Genomic DNA, 19,066 nt, shown 5'->3' with positions numbered 1-19,066 from the left:
GCATCCACACACTGCTGCACACTGCTGCATGCTGCACAACACTGCTGCATGCAGCACACAGCTGCACGCCGCACACTGCTGCATGCCGCTGCACGCCAGACAGTGCTGCATGCCTCACACTGCTACACGAAACACTGCTGCACGCCGCACACTGCTGCACGCCGCACACTGCTGCACGCCACACACTGCTGCACGCCTCACACTGCTGCACGCCTCACACTGCTGCACGCCTCACACTGCTGCACGCCACACACTGCTGCACGCCGCACACTGCTGCACTCCACACACTGCTTTTATGCGAGTTTATGCTACTGACATTGTAAATGACAATGTCTTTTATTTGTTTTAAAACCAAAACATAAATAAAAGGCATTGTAATTTTACAATGCCAATAGCTCAAACTCTTATAAATGCGAGACCTATTGCATTGCAAATGCTTGTTAAATGTTTTTCGCACAGAGATCTCTCAGATCCCCACCTCTTAGTAAGTTTGTTGAGCACATAATTTTACATTGTGATACACAATTTTATTTTGTCACATAATGAAATAATACATTGTTTCAGCGGGAGTCACGCTAAAACACTGTATTTAAATGTACTATCAATTAGCCACAATGGCATATCCATTGCAGGTAGTAATGACTCACAGAGTGATCAGTGTCAGACTATTAGCCCTTGCAGGGACTTGGCTAGGGCACAGGGATCAGGTTAGTGCAATTCACCCAAAGCATCACCAAAGCTAGTGCCTAGCTTATTAATGATGAATGGCATATCCACTCAGAACACTGCCATGTTTAATTACATCACGCCTTCATTTGTAAAGATTTTTCTTTATTCACTAGCATATATTGTTTTGACATTCCATTTGGAAGTCTCTGTTAACACAATAAAAATGGGAAACACACGCTGTATATAAATGTTGCAAGATGCACTTTAAAATAAATGTACAAGGACTTTAAAATCGTATTACCTGCCTGGGGCTTCCACACAGTATGAAGACCCTATTTAGACATGCCTAAAACGTATGGTTCAAACCCATATGCTTGACACCAAGACGAAACTCGTGAGCCACTGACCTGATGCAAACTCCCACTATCAAAGGCTCCAGAGGCCTCCTGCTGAGCAAGTCTCACTACTCAAAAGGAAACTCCTGAAAGCCTCCCTGGTAACAGTTGTATTACAGAACTCCCTCATTCTTGCCGCTTGTTTATTTATTGGGAGTTTTATATAGTGCGAACTCGACCCGAATGTATCAGAGCGCTTCCCATGAGCACCAGTTGCATTACAGACGGACACATTTATTTTGTTAGGTACAGGGAGATTAAGTGCCTCATTTATGACACGTGTTGCATCGCTGCGTGAAAGCAGCGATGCAACACTTCTCAGTGCTCCCTCCTTTCGGCATGATGGATGTGTCATATTTACTCTATGATGCACCATGTCGCAAGGAATGACAGATACATCAGTATTACTGACGTATCTGTTGGCGCAAAAGTGGCGCATTGCTGTGGTGTGTCTGAAAACAGACGCAACTCCAGCAATGTGTCCTTTCACATTAGGCAACCCCTATGTGAAAGGGCCTGGGTCACCCTTACACCTGCCATGAACAGGCATAAGGTTTTGATGCATTGGCGTCCTAGAATTGGCACAGTGAAATCTTATAGATTTCACAGTGCCACTCCTACGACCCTTTCTTGCGGGGGAACGTCCACCCTGCATACATTATACCTGAGACAGGTATAATGTAGGCCAGGGGTTACGAAGTGACGCATCTGCCTAGATGTGCAACTTAGTAAATATAGTGCAACATGGCGCATTACTTAAGCCGCCGCAACGTCACTAAAAGTGACGCAAGGGTGCCGTAAATGTGACACAGGCCATCATAAATAAGGCCCACAGTGATTTGCCCCGAACCACAGGATGTCGAACGTTCCTGCTGAGACTCGAACCCGGTTCCTTAGCTGCGAGGTAAAGTACAGTTAGTTAGACTACCATGAGGATATTAGACCTCCCTTCCAGACAGGGCCATTTCTCTGTGTTTTGCCGCTCTAGGCGAGAATTGGAAAATGCCTCCCCCTCCCTTTTACTACCATCACTCTCCCCCCCTGTCATCCAGGCTAGAAGAATTAATGCATTAGATATTTCCAAACTCATGTTTTTTTGCGCCCTCCCTCTTTTGCCGCCCTAGGCGGCCGCCTAGTCTTGCCTAATGGTAGAAACGGCCCTGCTTCCAGATTCGCCAAGGTACATTTTTGGCTCCTGATTCATAATGGGCTGGTGCTATCTCTGTCAGCAGTGGCAGGTGGCATTACTTTCGCTTTTACTGGCATTCTTTCCATAGTTGTTCTAGTGATGACTCTCAAAGCTAACAGCAGTGGCCTCTTGTGTAAAATTGGTTTGAGGATGTCTCAGCGGTGGCCTGTCTTATTCTGTCTGTTCTTTAGAACGAAGTCATCTTCATTTTCTGTACTCAGTCTCTCTGGCCAATTTTAAATCCATTATCTACAATGGCCGCCATTAAAGAACAGTCATTTTAACTTTTAAAATAAGTGCCCTGCCTTTTGCGGTTAGGAAGCCGGTGCATTTCTCCCGTTGGTCTTTGAGAGGGCATTGTGTGTGATTCGAGGCCTTTGGAAGCGTGTATGATTCAAGGCGCGGGAATGTACAAGGCTTCTTTGGAGGAATAGCGCTGAGCGCTATTTGAATGTCTCTGCCTTTTAGCAAAGGAAGACTCTTGAGCCACGCGGCCTTTACATCCAAGGGTGTCTTGTTGCCATGAAACTCCGATTGGCAATTGTAGTCAAATGAAATTACGCACCACATTTTCAATAATTATGTTTTTCTGCGTTATTACATCACAATATAGGCAACTACATCCATAATTCAGTGTCCTTATACATACATGTTTGTTGAGTGTGTGGGAAGACATACATACAGAGACACTAATACACACATGTGCTCACACCCCGCACCCAACTCCCTGCCCCGCCCCCAAGCTCCCAGCCAGCAGGTGCTAACATATTGTCTTCAGTGGTATATTCCACAACCCATCAGAGAAATTGATGGCCCCAATCTGCAGTTGTTCAGTTTCTAAATTATCATGTGCAGTGGTATATTCCACAACCCCCAAGGAACCAATGCCCTTAGCTGGCAGATGATACCTTACCGTGTTCAGTAATGAATTCCACAACCCTTAGAAGAAGCCGACACTGCCAAGCGGCATTTGCTTACCTGCCACGCTCAATTGTAAGTTCCATAACCCTTAACAGATCCAAACGTCCTCAGCCTGCAGCTCCTAACTTATGTTCAGTGGTGTGAGGCGCAAGCCCTAAGAAAAACCCTGTCCTTACTAACAGGTACTAACTTATCAAGTTGGAGAATATACTCCCCAAAGCACATCCTACGCTTCTACACTGAGGTAGCTAAGTGCTCATGCTTAGGAGGTATCAGAGCCTAGAAACCATCAAATGACAAAACAAATCTATCACCATACGATGACATGGTCGCAGTTTTTCCTAATTGAAACTGAAATGCAGACTCCACAGAATGGCTTCCATGTTCCTTACTGAATATGCAGAGCTCATTTATTGCAGTCAGTTTGTGTGAGCATGCCACCTCCAGTGTGCAGTCCAGGATTGGGGGGATTGCTTTGGCTGCACCCAAATGTGGTGAAAGATCAGCGGGATAAAGAGCGAAGAGCGATGGGTCAGTGCATGCTCCTACTCAAATTCGCTACGATTGGAGATCTATGTATTATGTGATATTAGATATGTTTATGTCCATAATACATGGTGTTTTTTATCTGTTTAGTGCCATGTGGGATATAATTTTGAATGTTTAGTATTAGTAAATGTTCATGTTTATATCTATGTCGTTATTTATATGTTTGTTCTGTATTGGTTACAGCCCTGATGAAGTTCCTCTAAACGGAACGAAACGCGTTGGCTGTTTTTACATGTTATATGAAGGAGAATAAAGTACCACAGTGAACCTATCCGTTTTCACGTGACTGTGACTTCATACCTGGTGCCACCTCCACTTCTTTTCATTTGACTTCTCTGGTTTTCCAGTGGGATCCAAACACAGCAGGTCTCGGAGTTGCCTGGCACAGGAAACATACTAATATGGGACTTTGATATTGATGTGCGCTCTATCAGTCGGCTGTGTACCTTTTGTCTTTGACGATTGGAGATCTGTCGAGTATGCTCACCTCCATAATCCAACTGCGAGAAGTCCCCTTCTTGGAGAAGACTAAGAATGCCTGTTAGACCCCAGGGAAGGCCCATTGCGCTCCACGTATGATCATTCCCCCGGCTAAGTGTGGCTTTAAGTTGGGTGTTAATACCCAACACATAGATACATTTTCACCAGACTCTGAAGGATGAAAGGTATTTGTATCGCTACCCAATGATACCCAATCTCTGCAGCTTGCATATGGCACACTAAACCATATTACCTGCTTCAAAGGTGGGGATGAAAGGGAGGGAACTACACATTTTTTGTCTGTTTCATACATTTAATATTTTGTCATAGGCTCTAATCATTGCAATGCCAACTTCGCCCATCATGCTGCTAGTGTTGGTAACGTAAGTGTTAAATACGAAAACATTATTTGAATACGCTGTGAAAAAAGAATTGTGATGTGCACTAGATGAATGACCAGTAGGGTTATTATTCATGGCATTTTATTGACTGTCGCTATGTAGCACCTGTTAGTAGGCAGTGAAAGAATGAGACCACCATCCTACAACTGTGTTTGTGCCCAAGGCAGTGTGAAGTCGTTTCAAATGTGACACTTCTCCTGCCATGACATCATCCCTTTAGTAGTGTTACTATGGCTACTAGACCTACCACCGAAGACAGAAAAATCTCCAAAGGCTGAGCACACAACAAATTGCTACTTGGGCTAAAGAATGCAGCATGGATTTGGTGTCCTAACAGGACTGAAGAAAGTGTGCAATAATTCAATATAGTCACAGTTGCACTTAAGATGTGAATGCCCAGCAAGGTTTTAGAAATATACATCGCCTGAATAACACCAAATAATATATAAATATTTTACAGCATAGCTATAAATTTATTTGCAAAAAGCACATTATACACAATTAACCAGTCCTACAGAACAAAATTGCGATAAAGTCAGCTTTCGTGGCTTTAATCATTTTTGCACTCACTAAATGATCTTGAACAGTGGAACAATACTGTAAGTAAAAACTCATTGGCAGGAACTAGAACAATGGAGTGTTTGCAACCATATACTGTTTGTAATCGGTAACATTTTAGGGCCACACTGTTGGGTTATGGATGGTCGCCAATGTGCCACTAAAATGTTGCTTTGTATCAGATTCACAACATTTACTTTTCAGCATGCTACCTGTTTGCAAGTTGAATCAAAGAAAACACAAGGGCCATTAGAAACGCATTGCATTGGTAACCTTCAGATGAAATGAACAGTAAGTTCAAGTTTTGGAAAGAAAGTTACTGTTGCCAGGATGATGCCCCTGTATTCTGGTTGAGGGTTAGATTGTGCTGGTCTCTTCACAGGGGGATGTTTCTCAATCTGGTGGCTCTAGATGCTCCGGATCAGCAGCTCCTCGCTAGGTGGGCCAGACTCGACGATGGAGGAAATGCAGACTGTAGTTTGACCCACAGCACCATTGTGCACGACAAAAGGCCCAAATTGATTGCATTGGACTTTTTAGACCATCTCTCAATCTTGTTAGTGTGGGGGCCAAAAAGGTGCTTGTGTCAGTGACAAAATAGATCATAAAGATGAAAACTCTAAAAGTTGATGCAGAGAGGGAGGGTACATGCCGGGCCGATCACCACTGAGCTCACCTGCATCAAAGTCATTTAGACCCTGGTGGGCAGCGCACCAGATCAGCTAAGGCTAGCTCATCTGATCTCAGCTAAATTTAGAGATCCCCAGCAGGCAGTCAGGGATCTCTGAGACATCAGTTGAAGAGCTGCACCGATGGCTCCAGTGAAGGCTCTGAACGTTGACCAGTGGGTGTTTATTGCACCCACTTGGAAAAAATTGTTTTTAAGAAACAAACTCCCAAAGCGGACAGGCTCTGGTGAAGGGTAGAAAGGGATTAAATGTGCCTCTCTTTGGGCTGGATTGGAGCTTACACTTTGGAAATGTCAGCAGCATCAGCAGGGCAGACATTTCTGCATTATATACCCTTTCCCAGCCCTTGCAGTTTAAGGGGCAACCAAACACCATCAAAGGTGAGGGTGTTGATTTTCCCAGCTAAGCAGGATACTGGGTACTTGGTCTGCAATGGAAACTTGGCCTTAGAAACCTTGACTTTCTGGGAATTTGTGGGTGTGAATTATAGACCGGCTGGTTTTACATTTCCTTTAAACTTCTTCATAGCCAGGAGGAAAGGGGAGCATTCAGCTACACATTCCAGAAGCATAAATGGCAGACTCCATGCAGGTTTGTGTCATGGAATATGTTCTTTAAGGTAGAGGAAAGGTCCAGATCATATTTCCGGGAACTGGCAACTGGACAGCAGCCATTGCTACTCAGAGTCAGTGCATTGTACAACCATAGACATTTCAACCAACCACCTTGCAATCATTCCCCGTATGAAACTCATTCAAGAAAAACAACAGAAGGGAAATCAGAAGTGGGAGATTGGCCTATACTTGCTGTCCTCAACTAGCATCCATCTTCTATTTCATAACTACCATTCTTACAAATATATCAATGTCCACGAACAGCTAATGTTAATGACAGGTGGACAACTAGCGATAGCGAAATAGTCCCCATGCAAACAAGTTCTGATCTTTCAAATCAGTATTACAAACATTCTTCACGTAACTGCCAGGCCAAGTCTTCCCTGAACTGGAACACAAGCAACCTAGGACCGGTTTCACCTTAACTGGGGCTCCACAGCCAGATATAGCTAGGTTCCAGTGACCCAGAGTGCAAGGGACCCACGTCTTGACATCTCTCTCCCACTTAGGGCAGCACAGTAAAGTATACCAAAAAAAGTGATGGGTGGAATGCTTCAATTAATCTCAGACACTGCTAATTTTTCAGGCCTCTTAGCAGCTCATCGTTATTTTGTACACCATGCCACCTCAGTTTGAACCCGGCCATATGCAAATCAGTCTTGATCTGCTCCAATGGTAACTGTCCAGCCTGAACTGCTAGGCCACATCCTTTCTGAACCAGAACACAAGTTACCTAGGACTGGTTTTGCCTTTGTTAGGGCTCATAAGCCAGATATAGCTTGGTTCCAGTGACACAGTGCGCACTGGACCCACATCTGGGCATACCTGTCCTACTTAGGTCGACACACTGAAGTATACAAAAAAGTGATAGATGGAATTGTTGAATTAATCTAAGCCACTGGTAATTACTCATGGTCACATACTGGTTCATCGTTGTTTTCCATACCATGCCACCTCAGTTTGGACCCAACTACATGCAAAGCAGTCTTGATTCTGCTCCAATGGGAAAAGTACAGCCCAAACTTCCAGGCTAGATCCCTCCTGAACCGAAACACCAGCAACCTAGTACCGGTTTCACCCTAGTAAGAGTTCATCAGCCAGGTTGAGCATGGTTCCAGTGACACATTGTGCATAGTATCCACATATGTGCATACATGTCCCACTTAGGGCAACTCACTTAATTATAAAAAAAGTGAAGAATGAAGTTCTTGAATTAATCTCAGCCACTGGTAATTACTTGGGTCCTCATCCCAGCGCATTTTTATTTTGCATGCCATACCACCTCAGTTTGGACCCAGCTATATGCAAATTAATCTTGACTCTGCTCCAATGGGATCAGTCCAGCCTGAACACAAGCAACCTAGGTCCAATCTCACCCTAGTTAGGGCTCCTCAGCCAGGTACAGCTTGATTTCAGTGACGCAGGGTGCACAAAGCCCAGATGTGGGTCCCGGGCTCACTGTGCCACTGGAACAAAGCTATACCTGCTTGAAGAACCCTAACAAGGGTGAACCCAGCTCTGGGTTGCTTGTGTTCCGGTTCAGGGAGGGCCAGACCTGGCAGTTTGGGCTGGACTGTTCCCGTGAGGAATAGGGTCAAGACTATTTTGCATTTGACTGGGTCAAACCTGAGAGGGCATGGTGGATGAGCACTGATGATTGTGATGCAGCCCCAAGTGATTGCCAGTGGCTGAGAATAATTCAAGCATGCCATCCATCACCTTGTTGTTTTTAGGTCTCGCCTGACCCAGCACATGCGCTGGTCTGGCGAGACTGTTTGAGAGGGCTCCAAAAAGTGCTACCAGGCCAGCCTAGACCTACAGTGCATGTGCGACGGCGCGCGCACACCGCGATTACTTTCACCTTTGCAGCCGCTTTGATGTTTGATCGCGATCACCCTCACTTTCGCGGCCGCACGGCATAGCCAATAGGTCTCGCTTTTGGGACCTTATAAGTATTTAGTTATGCAACTGTTGCATGGCTAAACACTTATAAGGTCCCAAAGGCGAGACCTATTGGCTATGCCAATGCTTGTTTAAACTGGTCTGGGAATGCCATGCTCCATCTCTTCTCCACTTCCCCTTCCACAAAGAGCTGCAAACCGATCTCTTCAAGCAGCACTTCATCACCGTGCAATAACCCAATGACAGAACATCCTTCATGTGTTCCCACTCCAATCTGTTTCCATTACATTAATTCTTCCGATCAGTGCTTTGCCACTCCATTTCCCCTGCAAATGGGAGCTGTGATGCTGTAGCCCAGCTTACCGGTCCTTCCTTCTCCCCCTTATTAACTACCCATCATAAAACACTCACTGTGAACAATGTCCCTTTGCTTTCTAACTAGTTATGCGCTATGTAAGAAAAAAACAGATATACATAAACAATGTAAAGTGAAGAAGAGTGAGCTTTAGGGCGATCTTTATCAAGCGTTTTTCCTGTTCGCGAACGGGAATAAGCCTTTTGGGAAGTATCATCCCAAAAGACCATCGCAAAATAGGGAATTGCAAAATGTGCGATTCCCTATTTTGCAAATGCATTTAAGGAATCGCTAATTGCGATTCCTTAAATGCAATTCTGGAAGCACCCAAGTTGTGTGAATTTGCCTTAAGAAATCGCAAATTACCACCAACTTCAAGTTGGTGGTAATTTGCGATTTCCTAGAAAAATGCACTTTTTTGCATTTTTCAAAGTGCCATGTGGAGCACATACATGTGCGCCACATGTGCTCACATGCATATTTCAGGGGTTCAACAGGGTGTCCTTGCATCCTTGAAACTGCATTCACAATTTGCAAGTACCTAATGGGTACTCGCAAATTGCGCCTCTAGGCCCATTGGAATGAATAGGAAGATTTTCCTTAAATGCGAATCGCAATTTGCGGTTCGCAATTAAGGAATATGTAGGAATCGCAATTATTATTGTGAAACCTACATATATTGCATTTTGCGAGTCCTTAGTAGTGATTCGCTAAAATTCGCTATTAAGGACTCGCAAAACGGGTTTTTTATACATATGCCCCTAAGATGCCTAAAAATCATAGAAATCCAGGATGGCATCTGACTTCACATTCAAAAGGAGACTCAGCTAACTGGGCATTTCTTCTGAGATAAACAAGGGTAGAAAAGCATATTTAGGTGTCGTGCTTGCTGTCAGGTTGCAAAAATGTTGTAGTGGGCTAACAACTTGCCCGTTGCGTAGCATTGGTTGGTTTTATTGTCAGTCTTATTTGCTCAGTCCTTATTCAATGGCATTCTTTGTCCTATCGTGTGTTTGTCCCTATCTAGAACATAACATCTTTACCAACCTTTTGATTGGCTGACTTGTATTCTTCCACTGCCCACAGTTAAGGAACTACTTTTTTCTTATTGGTTAAAACATTCCATAAGAGTGCAGGTGTTTTCCAGCTTTCTCCCAGCCAACCCATGCCCCCATGTTCGGTGATGCTCTCTCCCTCTCTTGGGGGCATATCAACAAGCAGGCGATACAAAATTATCGACGCTTTTGCGGCCGTTTTCTACTGAAAAGCGGCGATAATTTTATCGCCTAATCAGCAAGGTCACGCTAACGCGTGAAACCTTGCATTAGCATCAGGATTCCTAACGCCCAGCTTTGCATCTCTAATGAGATGCAAAGTTGGCGTTCCTGACCTGGCATGACAGGAGAAATGTCGCTAAGCGACATTTCTCCTATCAGCAAGCCTAACGCTATGAAGCATAGCATCAGGAAAAGTAGCGATAATCCCTGTTATCGCTACTTTCCTTACGCCTGCTTCAGGACTGACTTAGCCATGATATCCTATGGAAGGTGGATATCATGGCTAAGTTTGTGAGTCCCTATCAACTAGCTAACGTGAGATTATCGCTGGGTTTCCAGCGATAATCTCACGTTAGCCAGTTAGCGCTAGGATTTTTATCGCTGATGAGATAAGCGTTGCTAATAGCACGCTATCTCAGCGATAAAAATTGGCGGTAGCCGGCGATAATTATCCGAGCGCTAAGTGCGCTCAGCGATAATTATCGCTGGTTGTTGTTGATATGCCCCTTGGTGCTCTCTCTCCAGGGACAGCTGCTCCACAATGGCAGAGTAGCGTCACCCCACTGGCAGAGCCAGCAGCTAAAAAATACAACGATATTTGATAATCATTTTATTTTATTTTTAAGCAGCTGGCTCAGCCAGCGTGTGCCGGGAGGGGCAAGGCCAGGGCATGGGATGGGGTTGGATAAGGGTTATGTGCACATATATGTTTGACCGGCCGTCACAGGCCTACCAAAATACACAGGCGCACTTAAGTTTTTCCAGCCCAGCTGCATTGAGTAGCCAGGCTGGAGAAACCCTACAGACTCCCTGACCTGAGTGGAGCGTCTTTTCAGCCTGCTCAGGCAATCCCGCACTGCTCTGCAGCGCGGGTATTGGACAGGGAGTCTGATGCTGCCCCAGTGCCTGCTGGGACACAGAAGAGGAAGCACCCGGAGTGACGGGGGATGCAGACGTCAGCTTAAGGTAGGTTTTTTCTTTATACTTCCCCTCCCCCTCCCGTGGGCCCACCCCTCCCCCACCTCACTACCTTTTATATGTTGTAGCCACCACTGTCTCTCTCTTGTGGGATTCTCACCCACTCCAGTGCCTTCTGTGTTGTTCTCTGCTTCGTGTTTTGCTTCTACCCAAACCCCTGTTGTACTCCCTCCCTCATGTGCTGCTTTACTGCACCACCCCCCACCACCTAGCTTTATTGCTTTGTATTCCCCCTGCCCACTTCCTGTTGTTTCCACCCACCCACTCCTCTGACCTTCAGAGTTCCTTTTTTAGGTCTCGCCTTAGCCAGCGCTTTAGCGCTGCTCTCGCGAGAGCTTTTGTAAACAGGGGTTTTGGAAGTGCAAACTAGTGCTTTCTGGCCGCCAACTACAGTGCATGTGCGCCGGGCACGCGCACCATTTGGCAGCCTGTGTGATCAATTTGCGGCCGCTTTGATGTTCTCAGTGAGCCGCGCGGCCACTGAGAACATCAAAGCGGCCGTGAAAGTGCACACCATTTGCCACCCCCTCCCTTATCCCACTTCCTGCTTCTTGGAAAAAGGGCTTTTTTGAAACACTCTTTCTGCACACCTCCGAACGCCACGATCTCCTTAAAATATAATGCAACTTCAGCAGTCCGCATCGTATTAAAAACGCAGCGCTTCCAGTCGGACCCTCCAAACCTACCAAAAGTTATTATTAACTCCAATCACCACGTTATAAATACTCCGCTCACGCACCTCCGCAAGCTGTACAATGCGTACTTTCAAGGCAGCTTGGAGCCTAAGCCACTTGGGACACTGCTCTGACATTTTTCGCAAAACAAAGAGAGCAAATGCAAGCCCCGCCGGTCACGTGTCAGCAGCACACACACATTTACACAAGCTGATCCTCTGGCTGCACCCCAACCCCCTACCTTCCGTTTATACCCAAAATGCAGCTCCTACGGTCGGCCCCTACTCCCTAGCTTCATTCATTTTTAATAAAAAGAACTCACCCGGTTCAAAATGCAACGCTCGTGCTGCTCCGCTTCAGTACAGAAGAAAGTGTGCAGCCAGGTTCAAGCGTCTCCCGTCACTCCCCTTCAACAAAAGCAAACTCATAAGCAGCTTCCGTCCCTCTAAGGAATACATGTCCACTTTAATTACATGTAGCTCAGTAGATTAGAAACACTCTTTATGCACACCTCCGAACGGCACGATCTCCTTCAAATATAATGCAACTTCAACAGCCGCATCATGTTAGAAACGCCGCTCTTCTGGTCGGACCCTCAAAACCTACATAAAGTGATTATTAACTCCAATCACCACGGTCAAAATGCTCCTCTCACGCACCTCATGGGAGCTGTAAAATGCGTAAATTAAAGGCAGCTTTAACCCCTTCGCTGCGGCGCGAATTACGCCGCGGCGCTGGGGGGATTCGGGGTGAGCGCGGCGCCGCCATGCTCGTGACAGAACCACGCCGTCATGAGTCACGGGCGAGCTGTGCTCATGATGGCGTGGTTCCGTCACGACTCCGCCCACTCAGTATTTCGCCCGCACAGGCGGGGAATTAGTGCCGCGTGGGCGGAGCGGCCGCAGCATGACGGAACCACGCCGTCATGAGCACACGTCGCCCGTGGCTCATGACGGCGTGGTTCCATCATGCGCGTGGAAGGGGTTAAGCCTAAGACACTCTGGACACTGATCCTACATTTGCATCAAAACAAGGAGACCAAATGTAAGCCCCACCGGTCACGTCTCAGCAGCAGACACAGATTTCCACAAGCTCATCCTCTGGGCGCACCCTAACCCCCTATCTTAAGGTTTTGTCTAAATGCAGCTCTAACAGTCGACCCCTCATCCCCACCTTCATTCAATTAAATTTAGGATAACTCGCCCGGCTCAAAATGCAACGCTTTTGCAGCACCGCCACAAATTAAGGGGCTGTCTTACAATGCAACTTAACCGATAGAAGCGTTGGGACCATGCTCCTTCATTTAGGTACAGAACAAAATGAGGAATTTGGTAGCTGGTTGGTTTACTAAAAGTGTACTTCCAAATGTACATTACATGCCTTTGTATATTTCTTCAGTGGTTTCGCCTCCCCGTCTTTCCTGTACTTCATTTGTTTATTGTCACTCGGAGCCAATAACCCACATTTAGACCCAGACTCATATATTATTTCATTTCACACTTTTGTACGTGTCGCAGTAAAAACAACCAGGGGTAAGTTTGCAAGGAATTGCACCCACACCTTGATTAGCGGCAGGGCTGCATTAGGGAAAAAGAGGCCCGCGTGCACACGATCGGCAGCACCCTGGAAATAGAATCTTTGCTATGTGGCGTGGCGGTTAACATACTAGTTAATCATACCCCGTGGCACTCGATGTGCCATGAAGGTAGTACTGCCACCGTGTACTGGATGCCTCAATCAGCAGCTGGCACTGCAGGCACATGGCAAAGAAGGGAGAACGGCGCAGGATTTGTCAAACAGATTGAAAGTCATTGCAGCTTCTCTGACGCTGCAGGGAGGGAGGAAACAGTCCTGCTGCTGGCCTCCTTTGGAGTTTCGCGCTAGAGCCCCTCCTAATAGCTTCTTAAAGCTTGAGCGATTTCAGCACTGAGTAGCAATCTCTGGTTGTCCACTGAGGATATTGGAAGGAATAAACACTACACGAAGCGCTCTGCGCATTCTTTTATTCTCACCATTATCAGAAGTTGTTTACAGCTATAAAATAGAACAATACACCACCATAGAACATTATTAGTAGGATTCACGGTTTTAAGGGATTTACTCTTTAAACTTTTCCATCAGCATTAATCCATATTTATTGTTTAATGTTTAACGTACATTGATCCATAGTTAATTCATGTTTTAAGAAAAAGTGAAACAGCAGTTAGTATAGTTACACTTCGATTTAGCTTATGATCGCACCTGTGCCAGAGGGTACCCTTTGGGCTTTAGTGTTAGAAGAAGCCAAACACGGTGCATCCCGGGTATAAAAAAAATGCAGTACAGTGTAAACATATGTATGTCTGCAGCTGTGTAAAGCTTCACTAGGAAACCTTTTTAAGTCCCTTCTCGGACAGTGGGCACAGCCTTTGGTCTCGCAGTGATGACTTACCGCATTGGAAATGACCCGAAAGAAGGCTCATTATCAATTACATTACATTATTTACAAAGAAAGACATACAGAGAAACAGGTGTTGTTCGGACTATATCTGTAAAAACAAATCAGCAAAAGCAGGAATCGGGTGCATTAATAACAAGCATTAGCATAGCCGATAGGTCTCGCCTTTGGGACCTTATAAGTATTTAGTTATGCAGCACAATATCCTTGGTGTAACAACATAAACTGTTGCACGGCTAAACACTTATAAGGTCCCAAAGGCGAGACCTATTGGCTATGCCAATGCTTGTTTATTTTATGTTTTTTAGAGAGGGCGGCACCAAGTTGCTACCAGCCCTTTTGTTTTACAAAAAATAGCTGTTGCAGTACTCAAATGTAATTTTCGTTTATTTGCTGATCCATCTTGAATTGTTAAATAAAAAACAATGGCACCCGCATCCTTTCGTGGCCTTGCATATACAAGGTGATAAATGTGCGCACCTGCATGATGATGCTTGCGTGTTGACACGTGTGTATGCATCCGTCTTCATGCATGCACGCACCTACAAAATTATGTGGCCATGTTATCACTCCTTTTTTTTCTTTTGGCTGATGCTGTACAGCATCAGCGAAAAATGTTTTTTCCAATGCTGTATAGATTCGCCAAAAGGTATTTGCAAAGCCAGTAGGGCCCAAAGGCGAGACCTATTGGCTTTGCCAATGCTTGTTTTTTATGTTGCCAAGCAAAATTCCTACGAAAGAAGAGAATTAGTCTAAAATAATATGAACCAAATAAAAACAAGTGAAAGTGAGGCACGGAACACTATATCATGAATTAGACTGTATAACAATCTGTGGGGAAATGTTAATTCTATATTGTTACGTATTTATCAGTGAGCAACCACAATGCTCGGATGTCTGAATGTTATTATTTAAGTAATCAAAATGACAATACTGAATTGCAGGAAACAAGTTAATGATTGAGTGTGCTGAATATGTTCTAATGAATTTCTGAAATCCCTTTACCGTTTAAATATTGATATTTTTTGAGTAATCTGTGTTGCTGACAACTTTCACATAATGCCTCATACAATATGAGAATCCTACTGTGCATGGTAAAACTACATCTCTCTGCGCAGTGTGTCTAAAGGATTTGTTCTTGAACGACCTCTGTGACTTCAGGTCCACTAAGGAGTTAGAACACATTTTTTGTTACAACATATTGGATTCTACTCCAGCCTTTGAGCTGATTTAACAAACTGTTATACTTGCTGATGTAGTCTTGACGGCCAATGTGCTATTCCTATTTTATACTAATTTGGTCGAGGAAGTAAAGTTTATTAATATCTACAACATGCCAAAAAATATATTAGGTAACAGGTAACTTCGGTGCAAAATCTATTTGCTTCTTTTTCACTGCCTATAAAATGGAATGTAAACTACTTAATTATTTCGATACCGATCAATAGACTTCCTTTTAAATTTGTCATTGAATTTTTATATCCCGTTGAGAAGCATCCACAGCATGTACCGTTTGCTAGGAGCCCCCAACTCTCCTTTCCCTTCTCGTCAAAGTAAAAGTTAGTGTAACACCATATCTAGTCACACTGTTGCCGACCATAACTATGCCTCTAAGGGCCAAATTCATGTTTTTTATTTTATATTTTAAATTTTTAACTATGTAAAAATTGCGACAAAGCTCCAGCATACTCCCATAGCACCAAAGATCCAACTTTCATTCCACCTGGTTCTACTTCGACATTTCACTGTGTGTGAAGCAAATAAAAAACAAATAAATGTCAAGATTCTGCAGTCCAATGTTGTACAGAGGTCACATTCAGCGTAGCAGACAAAAATCAGCTTCTACCAATGAAAGGTGCAGCATTTGATGTTATTTAAGTAGGTACCCAAAGCATCCTTGACTAACTCCACCCATTTCCAATTGTGTCACCATTCTCAGTAGAAACAGTGGCAACAGTCAGATGAGGTTAGTAAATTAGATAGTCATCCCAGATATCTTTCGGTCTCTGCTCTGGCTCACCTACGTCCTAGAAGTGCTTCTCATGTTCATAATGGGTTGCTAGATCCAAGCCGAAGTCTCATACTTAGAGGAAGATTTCCCCATTCAGTGGCAGTGATACGGCATTTTGAAGGTGAAAGGGCAAGCCCAACGAAACCGGATTACAAAACTGTCTGATTTGATAGAAGACCCAGTAGTAGCACCATAGGGTCACGCAAAAGCTGGAATACATAAACTCATGACATAGAGTTAAATGCCTTCTCAGCATCCAGTGTGGTAATCACTAACTCTGGGCATGAACTCCGCTCCACTTGTGAACTTTGCTTAGTTTTCCGCACCCCACTCCACGTTACGTGGAGATCGCAGAGTTCCCAAAAACTCTGCTTCGCATTGCGCAGCAGATTTTTTTCCCTCGCTCGCGTTCCTCAAAACGCGACCGCTCGAGTTGAGAAACTGTCCATTCGCATTGAGAAAGCTGCAGCTCGAGTAAAAATCTTCTCGAGCGGCAGAAAGGAAAGCAGCGCCCACTTGCGCTGTTCATGGTGCCGTTCGCGATGATTGCACTGTGCGGACAAGCATCCGGCACCACAAATCACCGCGAGCTCCGTGTAGTGTGGCGGAGTTTTTTTCCACTTACGCTAACTCTGCCCAGGGTTGGTAATCACTGGAATTCCCACTCTCCTACAGCCAATGATTTTTAAAGGATTTCAGTAGGTTTCAAGCAGTTGACATGCCAAATATAAATCCATTATGATGAGGATGGACCAGAAAGGGACCGCCCTATACACTGGACGTGCCAAAATAGCCACCATGATTTTAGTGTTAGTAATGATAATGAACAGCAGACGAAGGGAAGTGGAAATCATAGGGTCCATATTAAGGTTAGGTAAAACCAATATCGGGCCTCCCTGTGTATTGGTGGAAATTTATATTACATTCAATTTTGACAGAAAACATAATCCTTTTTTTAGGTGCCACATATTTTTTGCGCTTTCAGTAGGTGCATGGTTAATTGTTCATTGTCATGTGAATCCAAGTGGTATAATAATCTTATATTAAATATTGAGAGTTCATTAATCATCCTTTTTTCACAATCATTATCCATCCAGCTTTCACCACTGGCTAATATATTCAGCACATTTATTACATTCTTTCTTGTTCTAATGTACCTAAAACCTTCTAAGTAGCAAGGATTATGCATACAAAAACAGCGCCAAAGGATTACATCCAATGAGAATTTGTGAAAAAAGACAAAAAATGTAGTAGTGCTGACAGGCTCCCATTGATTTTCTTTTTCTCTCTCTCTCCTGCTCCTATCACAGCTGACAATGATAACCCAGATGGAGCTGAGCCAAAAAACAGTGGAATAAACGAAGCACACTTAACCCCTGGTCAGATGGTACTGTTCCGCAGTCCGCAAAATGGATGGTACCGCAAAGGTGAGCTATTTTCCTCACGCCTGTGGCGGTAGAAGCAACATTTATATCATGCAAAATAACTTTGCTGGCCCATAATCATATTCATATTTCAAATTTCTCATTAGGGTCAATTGTTTATTCTTTTGGCGATCACACGTACTGTCTGCGAAGCCACACAGGCGAGGTCTCGAGGATCCGAAGGGAGGAAATAATCTCGGACGAGGAAGGCTGTGGGAGGCAAGCGCAGGTAATGACCGCGAGGACGGCACGTCCTGCAAATACTGTGGAAAAAGCTATGCTGCTGCGTGGCATTCTACGTAAGGCAGCTACAAAAATAATAAAGGCAGTTTTTACGGAAAGGACTAACAACTTTGAGATAATAGAAGAGAGAGAAAAACACGATTGCCTTGTAAAAAAAAAAAACAGTTTAGAGTACATCTAATTCCTTTTTCCAGGCCCCAGCACATTGCATGAAGAGCTGTGATATGGAGAGCTCGCAGAGCACTTCACACTGATTAACTGACTCATTCTCAGGTCACTGGGAAACGGTAAGTGCTTCTCAGGGGAGGGCGGCTTGTCCTAATGAGGCATTAAGATACAACAGCCCATGCTGCTGAGACCTTGTACCAGCGAATTCATATTCCAAGAAGTGTTACGTTCATAGCACAATCCCCCTTGTTTTATGACACTCATATTACAAATGGAACAAAATAAAACTCAGGATTAGGTGCTGTGCCAACTGTCTGTCCAAAAAGTTGATTTAGTTATTTCACAAGATGAGGTGTGGCAAGGTGAGTAGGGTGGAGATTTGGGCGCCAGTGGTTCTGCATTAGTCGTTTGTTTGCAGGCTTCCTGTACACTAGCTGATTGACCTCAAGCTCAGGTGATTGTAAGTTTCCCCAGGTGTCTACCCAGACAGATGCCTGATTGGTAAAAACGCTGCTCAGTATTGGCTGTATGTTTTTATTTTTATATAGCGCGAACTAGACCCGAAGGTATCAGGGCGCTTTACATGAGCACCAGTTACGTTACAGACACGTTCATTTTTGTTAGGCACAGGGAGATTAAGTGATTTGCCCTGAATCACAGAATGTTGAGCGTCCCTGCCGAGACTCGTTCCCCAGCTTCAAGGTGGACCGCACTAGCCGCTAGGCCACATCCTCTCCCCAAATTCTTCGCTAGGGTTTATGTGTTACTGTCAGTAATTAGTGGGGACATGGCCCTGCCTTGTCCCCACAGATTTTTCCCTATACGATGTTTTGCCCCCTTCCATCCTTCTCTTCCTTCAGGACAGGGCCGGACTGGCCGTTGCGGGCACCGGGCATTTCCTCGGTGGGCCGCCAGGGTGGGGGCCGGTTTTGGGCCCCTGCGGAGCTGTTTTTGTTACAGGGTCGTTTTTGGAAACAATAACCTCTTAAGGCTTGAACACATCTAAAAAGATAAATCATTCTTTCTCAAAATTACCTACAACTGTTTGGAGTTCATTTGATTATTTTATTGTATCATGTGACAAGAAGTACTTCTTTACTGTGAATTGGGCCTGTTAGCAGGCTAGAATATC

General features: G+C 44.7%; 1 protein-coding gene across 2 annotated transcripts in view; it reads left to right on the top strand.

Annotated features, from left to right (window-relative positions):
* Positions 1 to 19,066, top strand: part of VWA3B (von Willebrand factor A domain containing 3B) — a 983,684-nt gene that overhangs the window by 864,814 nt on the left and 99,804 nt on the right. For both annotated transcript variants that reach the window (XM_085622889.1, XM_085622888.1), the window contains 2 exons: positions 17,410 to 17,526; positions 17,631 to 17,752. In XM_085622889.1, the coding sequence (XP_085479015.1) occupies positions 17,410 to 17,526; positions 17,631 to 17,752 (239 nt within the window). The remainder of the gene's footprint in view (positions 1 to 17,409; positions 17,527 to 17,630; positions 17,753 to 19,066) is intronic.

Source organism: Triturus cristatus, chromosome 8 (genome assembly GCF_964204655.1).
Source record: "Triturus cristatus chromosome 8, aTriCri1.1, whole genome shotgun sequence".
NCBI lineage: Eukaryota > Metazoa > Chordata > Amphibia > Caudata > Salamandridae > Triturus > Triturus cristatus.
Note: the sequence above shows the minus strand (reverse complement) of the source record. Positions and strands in the feature narration are given on the sequence as shown.